This window comes from Leuresthes tenuis, unplaced genomic scaffold (assembly GCF_036924035.1).
Source record: "Leuresthes tenuis unplaced genomic scaffold, fLeuTen1.0.hap1 SCAF_10, whole genome shotgun sequence".
Classification (NCBI taxonomy): Eukaryota; Metazoa; Chordata; class Actinopteri; order Atheriniformes; family Atherinopsidae; genus Leuresthes; species Leuresthes tenuis.
In genome coordinates this window covers 20,330,178-20,348,528 of record NW_027325364.1, presented here as the reverse complement: position 1 = coordinate 20,348,528, position 18,351 = coordinate 20,330,178, and the positions used below count along the sequence as shown (strand labels likewise).

Genomic DNA, 18,351 nt, shown 5'->3' with positions numbered 1-18,351 from the left:
CAGACGCACAGTCATGCACAGACACAGCCAACTTTTTCAGACTACTTGAAGGTCTCTGCCTCAGTTTCTTTTTCGAGCTCGATGCATGAGGGATCATTTGAGAAGGGCGTGTTGCTCCTCTTGCCTCCAAGTTTTCAAGTCAGAGTTTGTTGGCTTGTACGTTTTTCTCTGCCCCTTTACCTCTCATTCCCCTTCCTCTCATCCTCCCTTCTTCCTACCATTCCATTCCTCCCTTCCTGTGGCTTAACTTTGAACTCACCAGCAAGTCGAACTTACTGCAAGTAACAAGACTCATTACAGAGCAAACGAAATCAAACAAAGCTGGACTTGAGCAGCACTTAAGGACTTCAAACTTCTACTCCTTCCCTGGTGGTTTGCTTCGTGTCAACATTCTTTCTTTCTAAAGAGCAAAAAAGCTGGAGACTTTTGCAGGCACACACACACACACACACATGTACACCCAGCCCCCTACTCCTCCTTTAAACTCTGATATTTAATACAGCATCAGACGGTCAAAAGCTTTGACACACCCCGTCTGGGAGAGGAAAAAAACGGCTTTACCATAAGTTGCCCTCGAAGCAGCTTCATTTTTCCTGGGAGGGAAATGTGTATGCATTTATGCACGTGTGGGTGAGGGGTAATCAGTAGAAGATGCCACAGCAGTAAGAAGGAAATAGTGGTAAAAGGGGAAGCAGTTAGAGAGACAACTGGAATTACTACAAAGAGGACCTTTTGGGAGGGATGAAGGGGGTAAGTCTGGGGCTAAGAGAGAGGAGAGAAATAGAGAGAAGGAAGTGTACAATTGCACATGCACAGAGGCACGTACTGTATGTGGGTGTGTGTGTGGGATAGGGGAGAAACTGACACACACTAATGTGAGAAGTTAAGGAAAAAGAGTGGGAAGCAGAGGGAGAGACTCAGTGTGGTGACACACTGCAGCAGAATGTGTAGTATGAATACCGTCTACTGTTAACTACATATCTAGCCTGCACAGCTGTTTTCCCCCTGATAGGGGGAAGCCCAAGGAAGCCTGCACACATCACAAGTGGTGCAAAAGAGCTTTATACACACTGTGCCATAATTTGTAATAGCTGGTTACTGAGAGAGATGTATTCCAGTGCCTACCTTTAGCAGGCAGGAAATATTATTTGAAATGATGGTTTCTGTTGGTCTTTTTATACCAGAGCAAGCAAGCAAGCATAAAAGGGCAATACAATGACCCAGTATGACACGAGAGGTTCAACAGGTTTGACATTTGTTTCTATTCAAAATAACAACTATGGGACTGTCATAAAGTAGAACTTGCGTCATAGTCTTTGTTTAGCCACAATTAGGGCTGAAGTGTTCCCAGTTACACAGAGGGTTAAGTCAAGTCCCGAGCTGTTTGCTCTGCTCTGATGGATAGTACAAACCTTCAGCTGCACACTCATCTACCATCACTCACTAAAGCAGGAGCAAAAATGGTATGCAGCACAGAGAACTGATAATTGTGGATTTAAAGAAACAAACATGATTAAAGACTATGAAAAATTTAAAACAAAATTACAGTTCCAGTCTCCTAGTACTGTATATTACCAAATAAATAAAAATATTAAATAAAATGACACACAACACTCAATCCTGCTTGATTCAAATCATCAAGCTAAGTCCTAATTAGGTATTTGGTCTAGTATGAATTAGTTTTATAACCAAGCTACTTGAAAAAAATGCTACTGTTGAAATATAGATTATATAACCATAATGCATAAAGCAAGGCTTGAGTGGTGGAGGGAGAATCCGAATAGAGTGTAGGCAGCTGGTAGGAGTAAGCAGTACATAAAACATGCAAGTAGCCACCATGGAGTCACCCACTGGTTTTAGGACCAACATTTTCAAGTCTCGAGTTTGTCATTTAGCCATTACCATCGTGGGTTTTGGAGCCAAATGTGAGGTGTAGATCCGGCAGAGACGACACTGCACAAATCCACAGGGTAATGTCCTTAATTATGTCCAACTTTAAGCCAAACACAATAAAAATGTGTGAGCTAAATAAAAATGCAGTTGCCATGAACAGAGAAATAGTTATAGAACATGTTTTTCTTCTTCTCAATTATCTTCTACCGGTATTACTTATTGATTTAGTTCTATTTTTGGCAGTTTGAGAGAGAGAAAGTACCTTAAAGAGATATCTGACCTCATTTGAAGCGGGATTGCGTGAAACACTGATCCACAGAAGACAGCAGTCAGAATGCTCTGAGTTTAGAGAAGCCGAAAGTTTCCTGACAGACGAGCTAAAGCTAAACTCAGGGCCACCAGAGGAGCTCATTTTTCACCATCTAAAACAACTCAAACCTAAAACATTTTATTGGGGTTCGAGTGCATGTTATATTGTGGATTTTTGCAGTGTAACACTTCTGCATCAGCCAGTTACACAGAATAACCAAAAGCAAGTAATTGAATAAAAAATAAATAAATACTGTCAACATTCGTGAAAATAAGAAAGTAGGATAATCCAGTACTTTTAAACAAGTCCTCATTTAACAGGAGGGAGCAGAGCTGGGCCTCTCAACCACTCTGATGACTCAGGTCTGATGACTGCCTGTGATGTAATCACTCAGGGAGAAACTGAAAGCTTCAACATACGTGCACACACATGCACACACTCCAACAGACACGCAGGCACCCAGATGTGCTAGCTTGTACATAAACATTTTGAGAAACATAGACTCACATTACTAAGCACATCCCGCTCATTTTGACTTCATTACCATTTCTCACAAAAAAAGACACAGCTAGACTAGACAAGCACGAGAAGACAAAGAGAAACTTAAGTTTGTAAGCATGTGTGTGCATGCCCAGCAATGAACACACACACACAACAATCTCTTTGAGTACTGGCCCCTGGTCTATAAATAGTTTCAGTGGCATTACGTACACATTACAAGCCATTACATCAGATAGGAGTTACTCAAGGATTATTAGCCATTAAGCATACAATCATGCACACACATTAGGGGGCATTACATATTCGTCATGTTGTGAAGAGTTTTAAAGGAACCTAGGTAACAGCTGTGCTAGTGAAACAGGTCCCTATTGGCAAAAACCAGTGGAGGTATGAAAAAAACTGTTGCCAAAAATAGACATTTTAAATAGTGTGTCTAGTGTCACATACTCATCTGTAAATTCAATGCAGAGGCCAGCTGCAATGTATTCCTGGAAAAGCAAAACAAAGGAGGAATTATTTTGGATAAAGTCACAGGGACTTTCTTGCCCTGGGTTAGGACTCCAGGTTATGTATAATTCAGGCCAGTCCAAACCGTAACCACAGCCTTTAAATGATCCTTAGCCACATATGACCTCAACATCTGACTGGCTGGAGATTGTTGGTGGCAGTGCACATGACGCCTTGGAACAAAAAACATTCACCCACCGTATTCTCACAGCTCATATATGCTGAGTATGAGAGTCAGGGGGGGGAAATTCAGCATACAATTGACAACAAGCATGATGAGAGCAAGTGGAATTATTAAGATCTAATTCCTGAGTTAGGTTCTGGTTGAGGACATATGAATATATACGCAAGCAAATGATCATAAACTATAATCAAAAACCAAACTTCATGACACAATTCCAACCATACTATGTTAAATACTAATCTAAGATTTCTTTGAATGAAAACTAGTTGAAGTGAAAAAGCTACATACATGTAATTTTTGCAGATACGTTTAGTTTGTCTACTTTCCAATGTTTCCCCTTTTTATTTTTAATCTAAAATACAATGTATCATTCTCAAGGCTTTACCGCTTTATTTACTTGTCATCACTTGTACATAGCCTTACAAGATCCTGTCTTTTCAGGGGGCATCAGTTTTGCAAAATTGTCAATATTTAACTACGGGATATCTGCTGTCTCTATTCCCCCAGTTCTTGGCACGTTTCCAGAAAAGAACTGTAACCTTTGATTGTGTGATTTGGCTCACACAACCCACCCAGGCCCCAAATTCCCACTAACAACAACCTTCCATGAAAGCCCCCTCTGACTGTGATGTGGTGCTGTGTGTGTGGTCTGGGCTGCCCCTGGAAACGTCCCAGATGATGAGATGGAGGCACAAAAACCTGAATGAGCATCGGACAATTGGCTGTTCCCGCTTAGTGCTTGCAATCAGCAGGAGTGGGAGGCAGTAGCTAAGAAAACTCTGCTGACTCATGAAGAAGGCCCAGTGAGCTGTCCCTTATCACCCAATTACAGCGTCAAATTAAACCCGAGATACAGAGGCCTATCTGGGTTAAGTGAAGCATAGGAAAGCAGTTCAGTGATCCACCAAGCATGTACTTATTACATGTACACACATGTACTAAACTAGAATCATATAAAAAGAAAAAGGGAAAATTGTTTGTGGTTTATTGTTTATTAACTTTCCAGCAATGTGCAGCATTTGACAACTTTATACACACCTCTAGATTCTGCACCAGCATCATCAAAAAGAAGGAAAAAAAAGGTTAGAATGGAGGAGGACAGATGGAGGATGATATTAATGGAGAACGTATAGAGAGAAATGTAGGATAGAAAGATGCTGGGTGTGAACTGACAATAAAAAACAGTCATGTACACTGTGAAGCTGCCACCCGTGCCACTGTGCAGCCATGCAGCACACCATAAACTGCATCTTGGGCAGTTGGTTAGCCCACAGAGCCCGCTCTGTCTGTGAACAATAGAGCCTTAACACACAACCAGACTCATAAACTTCTGTACTAAGTAGGAAGATTCTGTAACAGAGCAGGGTCAAATTAGCAGTCCAGGCCACACTGTGCAAATTCAGGTCAGACATTCTGACAAGCGTTACATAAAATTTAATGACCACATGCATTACAGCCAAATATCATAAATCTGAAGGTAGAGGCATGATCTATTTTACAAATTATGGTCGAAGTGGAGCTTATTCTTCTTTGCTTAAAGATGAAAATATACATGTTGCAGTCAGCTGAAGATTTAAAAATATTACTGCAAACTGAAGACAGAACAAATGAAACCCGAGAAGACAATAAATATGGTGACTTCATGACCATCATTTCCTCAGAATTCTCTTACACCGCATGTGAATATAATAAAACAAAAATAACAATTCCGTAAAGTTTGAAAACAACAACCTAGTAGCCTGGGATCCATGCAACTCTGGACTTTATGTTTTGTTTAAATTTGAATGAATGAAAAAAAAAACAGTTCATGTTCATGCAAAGTGTGAGGTGATACACATTTTACAGGCCCGACTAATGTTGATGCAAAGAGAGTCGGTCGCCTTTTCTGAGACCTACTGCTGAGAGGAACACTGTATGATGCCAAATATTTTACCAAAAGGACTCACAATGGGAGCAAAAGCTTAATTGTGCAAAGGCTGACAGCCAGTGCTCTCTGGGCAGCAAATGTTCTCTCAGATCCGTGCTTATTTGGAACCATTGTTCAATTACAGTGGGAGGGCGAAAGGAGGGGCAAGAACCTATTGTAATTGGGCAATCAAAGAATGACATCACACACCAGATTTTGGTGAAAATGGTCTAATGGTCAGAGGGCAAGCAGCGGCTGTGCTGCTTCGTGATCAAAGATGCCATTTACTCTGGAGTTGTGCTCCAAATATTTATATTTCACAAATGTGACTTTTTAAAAACTTTTCTGTTGGATGTCACCTTCACAGTTTATGTTGATTTCTCAGAAAGGCAAGTTAATCGTGCCATCTGCACTTGTACACTACTGTGCCCTTATTGATAACAGCATGGCCACTCTCCTATTTAGCCTCCTATCCAAGTCTTTGAAATGTTATTTCTAAACAGCAGTTTAGAGGTTATGAGATGTGCACATGATGTTGTTTTTTGCTCTCTTTTCTTAGCTTTAGACTTTAGAATTAAAATATGTCGACTCTTCCCCACACTCTTGTCCGACTCAGTCTTTTAGCTCAGCTCCTTATTCTGGTGTGCAATAACTGCTGCTATTAGAGATGTTGTTGTGATTTGATCAGTTAGCTACAGCTTAAAAAACTACAGCAACCATTAATGCATCACGTGGTAACAGAATAATCTTTAGGTAGAAAATGACTTCTTCAACTACTTTTGCAAACTAAATCATCCCCATTTCTGTTGCTTCTAGTCTCTTACTTTTTCCCCCACTCTGCTTCTTCCTGCTTCTTCCCACTTTTCTGCCTTTATACAGCAGCCGTTTCAGAAATCTGAGCTGTCCTACTTTCCCCAGACGGAGGAAAGAGAGACATAGAAAAAGAGAAACAGAGAGAGGGAGAGGATAGGCAAAAAGAGAGGGAAATGCAGTCTGCATGACCTACATGAGTCCAACAGTTCTGTTCAGCTCTGGCCAGATAAAGCGCCTACAGGCAGTAACACACAGCTGTCTTTGTATAACACCTGAGTACGAACAAACATAGACACATGTGCATATTCAAGTGTATATGAACACTTGAGAAACACAAGGAAACTCTAAAATTCCAGCACTTGCAAGACCATACACCATTCACTTAACATTACAAATCAAAATGTCATATGTTGTGACTTAAGCTCATAAATGAGAAAAGACTTATTTTCATGCACGTTGAGAGTGTGGCAGTCAACATGCAGACAGCAACGGAGCAGAGAGCAAACACTACGAGGGATTTCCATTAGTTGCAGGAGTAATGCGATCTCCTTTAGCTGGGACAAATCTGCGGCTTCTAATCTTACACTGCCTGCCTTCTGAGAGAGGAGTTAATGATGGACCATTAAAGGTGCATCATCGACCAGTGCCTGGGTGGTCCAATCATGCTGCCATGGAAAGACCTTCATTTTAAATACAGTATATTTTTAGCTTTAGTAATAGTCCTCAGCCCAAGGCCTACACCTGATTCATCTCTGTCGCTGTTATCCTGTTCTTTTAAAAAATGGTTTCATAAAATTCAAAATGTACGTGGACAAGCGTGTGCATCTTTACAATGTTGATTAAATAGTGCCTACTGCAGTTTAAAAATGATCGCAGAGACCCATTGACTTCTGTACAAACATCAAAATAGTTCTTACCTAATCAGTAGAGGAACTAAGCAAAAAACCTTTACAAAATATTATTTGATGTGTAAGAATTTTGTTTTCCTATCACTACAGCAATGACCAATCTGAAAATGTTCACGTTTTGAATCGCTCAGAAACTAAAACGAGACGATACAGTTTTGTGTTGGTATGAAAGGGATCTACATCTATCTACTTAAATGGCTGTTTGTATTGATTTAGTGTTTGTCTGGAATTATTCAGGTTTCCAAAGGACTCTTGCTTGGATCCTTGTCAGCTTGCAGATAAAAGCTATTAGGTAGAAGGGCTTTTGGGGGGTGTAAAGCCCCAGGCATGGCTAACAGTCCCTTACAAGTTACTTACCTGACAAGTTGACATCTTCCAGCCCTGAGACAGGAGAGCAGGAATGATTTATTTCTTAAGGTAAATACATTATTAGGAAAACTGCCAATTGAATGAGCACTTTTACTATTTGGTAGCTTCTCCACTGAAATCAACAAGCTGCGATGGATAAATCCCTATGGATAACTTTGTGAGACTTGGTTTACAGATAATCTTTGACAATTTTGGGAAAGATTGAAAAAAAAAAACATGTGGCTTGTAAAGATGTACAAATAATCTTAAAAAAAATACACTGATGAGAAATACAATGAAATGTAATGTAATAGAGTGCTCTAAAAATGACAGTTTTGTGTCATTTACATACACTTATTGCTACATCAAGTGAGGCCAGTGATACCTAACCTTAGTCGTACCGGTGTAGCATTCATCATACACGTTTTTGCTCTCCAGCAGTGCAATGGATCTCGTCTGCAAATGACTAGTTGGTAGCACTGATGCTGACATTTTCATTTATTGAAAAAAATAAATGCAATAATTTAATAATGTAATTCACTTGAATAGGTTTTTCAAATGCCTCGATCATGCTCTAAAAGCACAAACAACATTTTACATAAGAACGGTAGTCCTAGCAGAAGCTATAATATGCTCCTCTGTTCCCTGCGAGCTTTGTCCATTGCTAATTTTAAAGTCTTATTTATTATAACTAAGCCTTTGCTCAGACTAATCATCCCAATGTACTGAATTACTAAACAGGCCATGTGTATGCCTGTGTCTGTTTGTGCAAGTGTGTCTCTGTGGCAGTGTGGCAGTAGCTGGTCTAGCTTGCAAGTTGAGGCATGTTTCCATTTAGCAGCTTGGGATAAATATGGTGCTGACACATGAGATGTTCCAGACTAAACCACAACCTGCCTGGCTCTTTTCCAGGTCGCACTTGTTCAACAGCAGCCAAACAATTTGTATTTCACAGCACTGAATGCTGCAAATCCGATCAGTCACTCAATTCATCTGGAGTACATTGCTTTGTTAGAGTGTCTGAGGAATGATAAAGAGAGTCGTGATATGCATGCTGACGATACTCTTTTTACCTTTGACACAAAGCATGCAAGTTTGGATGTATCATGGATGTATCATGCATGCGTCAAATATAAACACATGGATGCACACATGCAAAAAAAACCCAAAAACATCCAGTTTAAGGGCATTATTGAAATCCCCATCAGTCACAAATAACTTACAAAAACAAATAATGAATTCCAAAGAAATAAACTGTCCAAGTGGCAAACACGGCACATATCACATGAACGTGCGCCACAAACATAAACTTGATTGGCTAGTGATTAAGTGCCTGTATGTGTGTGTTCCATGTTTCACTTTAAGATTCTTTCAAAAGCAGGCTGGCAGCTGGATGAGTGAGCCAGCAGATTTCTGGTGCTGCATCACCTTTGATCTCTGCACAGAGCAGTTTGCAGAACATATCAGCACTGCAATGAGAAGCAGAGTGCGCACGCACACACACACACACACACACACACACACACATATATATATAAACATACTGTCAAACACTCTCACGGAGACACATGCGCAAGTATTCCTGCTCGTAAAGAGAAGCGCGCACACATTACTCACATAAACACACAAGATATACAAAACAGAACCACCTTATAGGCACACCCCTACTTTTATACACACACACACACACACACTTGTGCACATGGCCACAGACGTTCTCACACTTCGAGGCCAACAGTTTGGGCACTGACAGCATTCCATTCTTTTATGGTGGAAAAATCTGCCCTTTGACATGGGAGTATTTCCAACATGCACAAAGGCAGCAGACATGGAATGCTATGTCTCACTGCTGTAAGGAGGCACGAATCCATGCCCGTTGTTTAGATGTCAGGTGCTTCGAGACAAATGCTGCTGCTTTTCTCTCAGCCATCAAACGCCACAAGTTTTCATTGTCTAAAACCAGTTTCGATAAGCTGATTTATCATATGTAAAGATAAAGATTACATTTTGCAGTCAACACTTGAAGAAGTCCCTTAATGGTAACGATGTTACTCTATTCTTTAACAGTTGTTTTAATCAATACTTTAATATGAAGTAAGATTCAAATGATGAAAGTCATTAATAATGTGACTTAAAAGATGACCAAATCAGCGGGGGAGGGGAAAGGTGGGTCTCAACATCAAACCTGAACCATCAGGAAAGAGGGAGCACTGTACAAAAAGTGTGTACATTTGGATAATAAATTAATTTGCATTCAAGTTTCTTTTGCTAATTTGAGGTATATAACATTAAAAAATAAAGGTTGTGTCAGACATAATTCTTCAATCAGTTACTGAATGCATCAGCTTCCCGTCCAACAGTGGGTGGTTCTGTCCACAGAGGATAGAAATAGAGCATAGTGACAACCGGGTAGAGCACAGAGGAAGTGGGACATCATGCAAAAAGTATGTTGTGGATATGATTGTTTTGTTGTTTTGTTTTTTTGCCCACATCACATTGAGAAAAACTGATAGGGCTCCTTTACGACTGTCTTTATGTTTATATACCAATGCCACATGCTCAGTATTCACAATATTGTTAATCAACTGGAAAATGAAGGTCAGCAGGCCATGAGTATAAAGCGGCAACAGTTACAGCACACACATTCATGCAGTAATCGAGTCATAAACACTGATCTCATTGACTCCTTCCTAGGTGACTGACCTGGTTATCTAAAAAAAGTCAAGAGCTAATGTTACCGGATGTTTGCTCCCTCACATACAGTAAGATAAAATTCAGTTTATACCAGAAAGTTACAAAAAGAGACATATCAAACCACACCTAATGAGTAATCTCACATGCTGAACATGCTGAAAAAGAAACCACAGCTGTTGTCATTTTGCAGGACAAAATGGTACGTGTGCAGAGACACACAAATGCTTCCCATGCATTGCGACTCGAAAATTGCAAATAAAGGAGAAAAGAAAGCTCAGTCACACATGTGTCAACAGTTAAGTAATATGAAAGAGGACATAAGTGTGTACTTTGGTAAATTTGGCATCCTGATTACGTACTACACACTCTATGACTTCAGTGTAAAACTTTAAAAAGATACAATATTTGCATAACCCTCAACATTTTTACATATGTACAAACTATGTAGAGCTGTATTCATTTTCCCATGCTGTTACTTATACTGGAAAACCCATTATCAGGTGCAATATTTGTATAACTCCAAATACATTTACATACATACTTACATCTGAGTCACAGCAAAGTAAGAACAAACACTTATTTGTCAAGGCTGGCAGTTGTGGCTGGGACGCTTGACAGATGGAAGCAAATTTGCTTATGATATAGAAAACAGAGGCACTGTTTTTTGCTTGGACTTGTTCAACTGGCAACAATGCTGGCACTGAGGAACAACAGCTCATTTGCTATTTGAGCCAGCCACACTTCCTCAGCTTGTCTGACAACATGCACTATTTCAAGACTCTTATTTCATAATGTGAAAATAAGTGTTCATCAAGAGAATCAAAGTGTTACGCAACCCTCTGCAGTGTTCCTGCTTAGCCATGATCAACAAGAGACTTTGACTAAACTAAATGTTTGGAGTAAAGGAAGAAAATGTGAAGTGATGATAGAGAAACACAGGAAGATAAATATTGCAGTTCAAGACACAGAAAGAGACCAACAATTAGGAAGGTAATGAATAACAGACTAGAGAAGCAGAGGCAGGGCGTGGGGATCCTTCCATACAACAGAGGAAAGAGAGTTACAAGAGATCCAGTCCAAGTACACTAAATCCAACAAAATCTAGCATTCCAGTCATCAAATCTGTGTTCCCACACTAGAACCAGAGAGGGAATCAGGCCAAAAAAGTGCACAAGCAAGTACGTAATACAATAGCACTCTATAACACACTGCTGAGGCATAATTGTTAAGAACACAAACTAAAAAAAGGTACAGATATTCTGGCGCGTATTCAAGGCTCCTTATAGGTTTTTCCATTGCTCAACATGGATTACACGCACCTAGAAAGTTGTAGCATGGTTGCATTAAATGCTTGGCTGTATAAGGGAAGATGTATGCAGTCTTAACATTACATAAAACCAAAATCATGTTGGCAACGATCCTTAGGAGGAACAGGAAGGCAGAATATGTTCCCATCTGTGCAGATTTTTACACCCATCACACTGGACTGGCAGTTTCCCAGTTTTATGTTCTCAAATAAACTAACCTCAAACTAGCCATGTATATCAATTCTGATGGAGCCTCGCATATTTCATGGACTCCACAGTATAAAACAAAACAAAAGCTTAAATCTTAAGCTTGGCACATGTAAATCCTGTAAATACTGCAGGATTTAAAGGAACACGGCCACTGCTCCTTATCTATAAGATGTCCAATAACTGAATGTACTATGCACCCATTTCATATAACCTCCTTTGTAAAATATGCGACTACAAAGACGAGCTGGGAAGAGTAGGGCTGAGAAGTGAGAAATGGAGAAAGACATTTGTGGGGGTGGGTAGCTGGGAATCATATGGTCATGTCAAACAGCTTCCCCAATGATTTCTGACAGCCGTGCACTGCATCCTCATGCCTCCTTCACAGAGGCCAAGGAATGAGGTAAGGAGGAGCAGAGAGACAAGTATGAGAGTCTGTCAGAAAGTGCCTGGAGGAAGGAAAATTCAGTAAACTTAAACAGAGACACTCAAGAGCAGGTTGGCTGGATATTAGGAGGGCAGGGAGACGGGTAGACATAGAGTAGACAAAGACTGTCCAAAAGGGAGATAACATCAGAGGGGGGGGCGGGGCAGAGCACATATGGTTTAAATAAATAAGGTCAAAGGTCTTGGAGAGTGGGCACAATCATTTACCTGCCCCTGATCCTACTCGTCAAACCCAAAACAAATCCCCCAATCTTTTATGGATCTGAGCCACTCAAAAGCAGAACACGAGTCTCCAAAGACAGCAGCGATACTGCTGTTTCTTGTGTCTGGACTTGGATTTGTAGAGGCACATGTGTGAAGAGACGGCTTCATGCGAGGGCTTTTCTTCGAAAAAGGTGCTGAATTGAATTTCCACTGAGAAGTAACTACAATGAGACATATTTTCCATTGCCATCAACAATGGAGATACTGCCAGTGCTAGAAAATAGTTTGCAGAGCTCACAAGGAGGCAGACCTGAGTGTAAACACACATGCATCTAAAAGACAAACACACATATGCATGGATGAATGGGCACCACCCTCACATGAGTACGCACATAGTTTACGTGCACTGTACTGTAAATACATACAAAGAATTAAAATTTCCATGGCGTTGCTTCTTTGCCTCGTTTTTCTTCTATCGAGGAAAACTTGGCTTTTATTGGCATGTTTTGTGCAATCTCAACAGATGTATGATAATGTATGTTTCAACACACAGTGAGGCCTTCCTCATCATGCTTCACTTGAATTTTTCATTCAGCCTTGATTTGGCTTTAAATGTATCCGATAAACTTACAGGTGGCCAGTTATCGAAATTAGTTCTAAATGGTGACTGGTTCATCAGGCCATTCTTTTACTGCACCACATGTGTAGCCGACACATGTAATCTGATTTTTGCTCAGTGAGAGCACCGTGTGCAACAATGCAGCCAAGTCTGTCTTCAGTCTGAGTCTTTTTTTTTTTGGTTGTGAGCAAATAGGACCAAAAACTAATAATGCTTAATACCTGTAAGGCGAAAATAGGGCATTTAGGTTGACTGGAATTTTGATGAATAAAAACACCATTAGTGCCATTAGTGTTTGAGTTATTGCAGGAGACTGACATGACTGTTGACATGTTGCTGCATGGTATTATTGCCTGGTGAATCTATTTTCATTCTAAAAGTTACAGATTCAGCATTTCTCTGATACACTTTTATATTTAAATGTGTTTTTTTTTTTAAAAGAAGACAAAAGAATAAGGTCCTATAATCTGGTGCATAAACTCGAACATGGTTGGATGGTCAACAAATACCTCTATCCAGGAAATTTGAGTATCTTAGTTTTCATTTGGTTTTCCAGTGACAAAGAGAAAAAGGCCCAGTAGCCTTTGGAGTAGATGCAAAAGTTATTTACAGCCAATATTCTTTAAAGGTAATTGTTCAGTTAAAACAGAAATCACAGTGGTTGATAATCTGTGTGATTTTAGCTTTAAAGAAATTCAAAATTGGACGGTCAATGAAAAAAATAATCAGAATCTGCCAAGAACATTGAAAATTGTGCATCTCTTATTAATATCAAACAAAACAATTCTTCACAAAAGATATTTGATTAAAAAAGAAAAGCACACATTGCATACGTATTTCTACAGCATCTGCAGGAAGACACATTACCAGCAACATTATTCAACCCCCACTGTATGGGAAATAGGTTTTGGAAAGAACATTGAATATTAATACTATTAATGTGCCATTAGTGCGCTATAAAGATATACCAACACGGGTCATGAAAGGGATTGTTGTGTTGTGGGATTTTTTAATAACATATACAGTGAAAAGCCTCCAAAAAAAGCAAAGCTGGTCAGATTTGTCTCGCTTTGCATCCTCCAATCTAACTCAAAAGATTCATTCAGCTGTACCACTAATTCCCCTGCACCTCCACCAACTTTCTGCTCCACTCTCTGGTCTTACTCTATTCCAAATAGGATGTCTGTGAATTAAAAAAAACCAACATTCCCAATCCTGAGAAGGTGACACATTAACTATAAGAGCTTCTGACTATTTGCCAGACAGGCCTGCTTTACTCCGTTAGAGTCCAAATGAAGCCAAAGCAAGTAAATGCATGGAAAAACCCACATCCACTTCGTTTTGCATGAATCTTTGACCTATTTACTAAATAAACAAGATGAAGTGTTGAAATTATGCCACAACATGTAATTCAAGCTTACAAAATTCCCACAGAGCAAGAAACAACTTTCCCACTCATAAAGATGGGAAAGAAACATAAGCCTCCAAAGCTTATTCCAACATTAACTATGACCATTTATTTGTGTAACAGATGGTAATTCAAAGCCGAGACTTCCCAACTCTTTAAGCATTTACTGGATGCCACAGGTCAATCCACCAAGTGAATTATGAGCAGACGTTCAAGAAAGCAGGGCAGGCCGTATTAAACTCACACTTGTGTTTTGGCTTGAAATTACTCAACTCGAACTGTGGTCTGTGATCTTGTGCCATAGCAACGATGACAAGAAAGGGCCCAGATCACAGTCAGGGGGGTTATTTATGAGAAATAGTCCGCCCTCATATTACTGTAAACTGGTATGTTGCTGTAACCAGTATTGGCTGTGTCCATATGAAGACCATTAACAGCGAGGATGGAGGGAGCCTGACTTCCAGTAACAGACAGAGCACTCTCTAAATCTTTGTCAGCCCATGAGCACATGAATGCAAAAAGGCTAACAGAAACGCAGCCATGTGTGCGGGTACACAAAGACATAAACAAACCCTGAGCTCCTCAATTCTTTGCATTTTTCGCAAACAAAGTGGCAACACAAGACATTAACCATCACATGGAAGACATCAAAGCACAGATGTGAGCCATGACAATTTCCCAACTGTGAAATAACTGGAGAGAAGAAAAAAAAGAAAAAGCTGTTTTATGATATTCAAATTTCACATCCATCAAAACAAGCAAGTTGAGTCACATATGCCTCAGCTATGAAAATACCAGTAAAAATCTTAATGTTCTTGAAAGGGAAATGCATCTTACAAAATCTCCCACATCATATGACAATGTTTTGTATCTAAAGCAGTGGAGCTGAGTAAAAGATAGAAAACAGTGCCTTTCATCCTTAAAGGTCTGTTTCAGGATAAGGTTTCCTTTGTGCGTCTGTGGTGTTTTACTTACATATTTCCCTGAAGAGGGCTCTCCAGGAGGCAGTGACCCAGGACTGAGGACAGGTGAGCCTGCTGGACTGCAGAGCTCAGGGAAGGGGTTGGGGATGGCCGGGAGAGATGATGTCCTTAGCTCCTCCTCCTGCAACCTCCTAAACAACGGGGACAGGACAGAGGTTTCATGTACTGAGGTTTGATATACTGAGCATGCTTTGTGATCTTAGCTGTTGTTTGCTGGTTATTCCAGTCAAAGGCATGAGGCAAAAGAGCCTCTTAAAAAGTGGAACGGGAAAACTTTCAGACAAGAGCTGCTGACACGTATGAAATAAGTGCTGGAGAGACAGTTAGAATTAATAAAGCACTGCTGGCCTGTATTCATCCTCATGTCTGTTTCCGTCTGATCTGGCCGTAATGAACTTCCTAGCAAGTGGAAATCAAAGACCCCCGCAGCCTGCCAGCTAATTTCTTGCAATATTTATCACACATCAATACTGAATCAAGACATCACATTAAAGTAGTTTTTGAATTCAGCAGATGCAGTCTAAGCCTCAAATGATTATTTGACAGATGAGTTTATTTATTTTTTTTCCTAAATGGGCAGGTCAGTTTGTGAAACTTCATACTGAAAAAAAGAAAATAACACCGCAGAAGCCTCTCTCTCTCTGTCTCTCTGTAGAACCCAGTGAGTTCAAAAGGGATCGGGCCTTTTGATGTCGTCCCATATGAGCTTGAGAACAGGGTTATCCAGAGGTCAGTCCTGTATAATAAGAACTCCGGGGCCCACGTCTGCGCGAGTGTGTGTTTGAAAGACGGGGAGCGCTCATAAGACAGAATACTCCATTACCTGATCATCCCTCCTCTGTTTCTGTCATATAGTCTGAGGGCGAAAAATGGGACCTGACACCAGCACCGCTTTGAAGCTGTTTGTGTGTAATGTATGCATACATCTATACTTCTGTTGCCTGAGTGCATGTGTGTGTGTGAGCATACCAATTTTGAATGCAGACAATAACAGCCGTAACAATGATATGGGTTGGTGCGCTTTAAACTGTGAGAGACGAAAAACTCAAACAAATGAGAATTTTTACTTTCTCCCCCCGCTGGTGTTTTCTGAGGCAAAGAGGGAGTGACAAGGATGAATGGGTCATTCGTGGGTTACATACCGGAAACAGAGAAAGAACTTTATTCCCAATTATTAAAGGTGTGTGGAGGGATGATAGTACGCAGAAAAAACCTTTCTCTTAAATGAAGAGTGAAAAAAAAAGGGTTTCAGCTCAACATGAATGTGTGGCTCTGCATAACTAGTTCGGGGGCAAAAGGAGTTCAAGCTTTCAGTTTGTTGCCTTACTTTGGTTGGCAAAGGTACAGCTAAAGTCCTGCTTGGACTTCTTCAACTGGTGCATTCAATTAGGGCTGAGATTTATCCAAAAATATTTTGTCAATGATATGCTTAATTTGTTTGGAGGTAAATTGTCAATCATGTGAAAAAGAAATTCAGTTCTAATGTTTCAAATATCCGAACATAGTGAAAAAAAAAAGTTGGCTCTTGCTCCTAAAATAAAGAAATTCGAGCTCAAATGGACAGCAACAAAATGTTAAGGAGAAAAGAAATCTCAATGATCTTATACAAGCAATAATTGTAGACCATAAATCTAGCACTTTCCAAACAATCCCATGTTATTCTGAGGTGAGAAAGATTATTCTCAAATGGAACAGTTTCAAGACCTCAAGGTCAGGATGCAGTATTCAGAATAAGAGCAAAATAACAAGAGCTACATCTCAGACTCTGCAGGCCTCTGTTAGCATGTTGAATGTTAAAGTTCATGACCGTACAATTAGAAAAAGACTAAACAAGTACGGCTTGTTATAGTATGGAAGGGTTGCCAAGAGAAAGCCGCGCCACTCTAAAAAGAACATAGCAGGACAGCTTGTGTTTGCAAAACTGCATCTGAACCAACTCCTGAAACAATGTCTTCCAGACTGATGAGACCAAAGTGGACATGCTTGGTCATCGTGCACAGTACCACATTTGGTGAAAACTAAACAAAGCAGCTCAGCACAAACACCTCGTTTAAACTGTCAAACACTGTGGTGGGAGGATGATTGACTGATGATCTGGGCTTGTTTTGTAGCCACAGGACCTGGGCATCCCACTGTCATTGAGTCCATCATGGACTCCTCTGTTTACTAAGGTGAAAGTTCTAGTCTAGAGTACTCTAAATGTCTGAATGTGTGACCATCTGTCTGACAGCTAAAGCTGGGATGAGGCCGGCTCACGCAACAGGACAATGATTCCAAACGCAGCAGCAAATCCACAACAAACTGGCTGAAAAAGAAAAGAATCGAGGCGTTGCAATGGCTGTGATGTGATCTTAAGAAGGCTATGCATAAACGAATGCCTGCAAACTCATAAACAATAGTGGGCTAATAACGTCTCATAACGTCATACAGAAAAAAATGACTTATTAAGTTATTTCTGCTAAAGGTGGTTCTACAAGCTACTGAATCTTGGGGTGTACTAATTTTTTTAGGCACGTGCCTTCTGAATTTTGGCTCCATTTTTTTGCTAAATAAACAATGACACGGTGTAAGATGTCATGTTTTAGTCATCTGAGATTGTATATACCTACTCTTAAGCTCTGCTAAGGACCATGTGGTATTTTATCATCCTTTAACCGCCCCATAATTGGGAAAAACAAAAAGTAGACCCTCCTCAATCTATCAGACTTAAAACATATTGGATCAATAACATGTAGCGTGTTAGCTTATCAATCTACATGTTGTACTTCAAGATGACTAAATTAAACTAAAAAGAAAAGCTACGAGGTTAGAAATGTCTAACTGTGTAAAGGCATCTGGGATCTGGGAAAGTAAGCAAAACATCTTTGCATTATTCAAAGTGCTCAAAGGCAAAGCAGTTTCCAACATTCTGAAAAGGATTAGATGTAAAAACACACAGAAACTTCTGAAATCTGGCAGCCAGACTGAGTAATGGAGGACAAAAGGATTTCATTAGACAAGGACCTGACAAGTTAATGGTCACAAATAAACTTGTGATGTGACTTATATTGACGATTGGACTCTTAAAATGTGGGCAAGCATCAGTTCTGCACTTTACCAATCAGAACATTTA

General features: G+C 40.0%; 1 protein-coding gene across 3 annotated transcripts in view; it reads right to left on the bottom strand.

The window, feature by feature from the left end:
• grb10b (growth factor receptor-bound protein 10b) overlaps positions 1-18,351 on the bottom strand; it is a 65,710-nt gene that overhangs the window by 15,047 nt on the left and 32,312 nt on the right. For all 3 annotated transcript variants that reach the window (XM_072394659.1, XM_072394660.1, XM_072394661.1), the window contains one exon: positions 15,232-15,370. In XM_072394659.1, the coding sequence (XP_072250760.1) occupies positions 15,232-15,370 (139 nt within the window). The remainder of the gene's footprint in view (positions 1-15,231; positions 15,371-18,351) is intronic.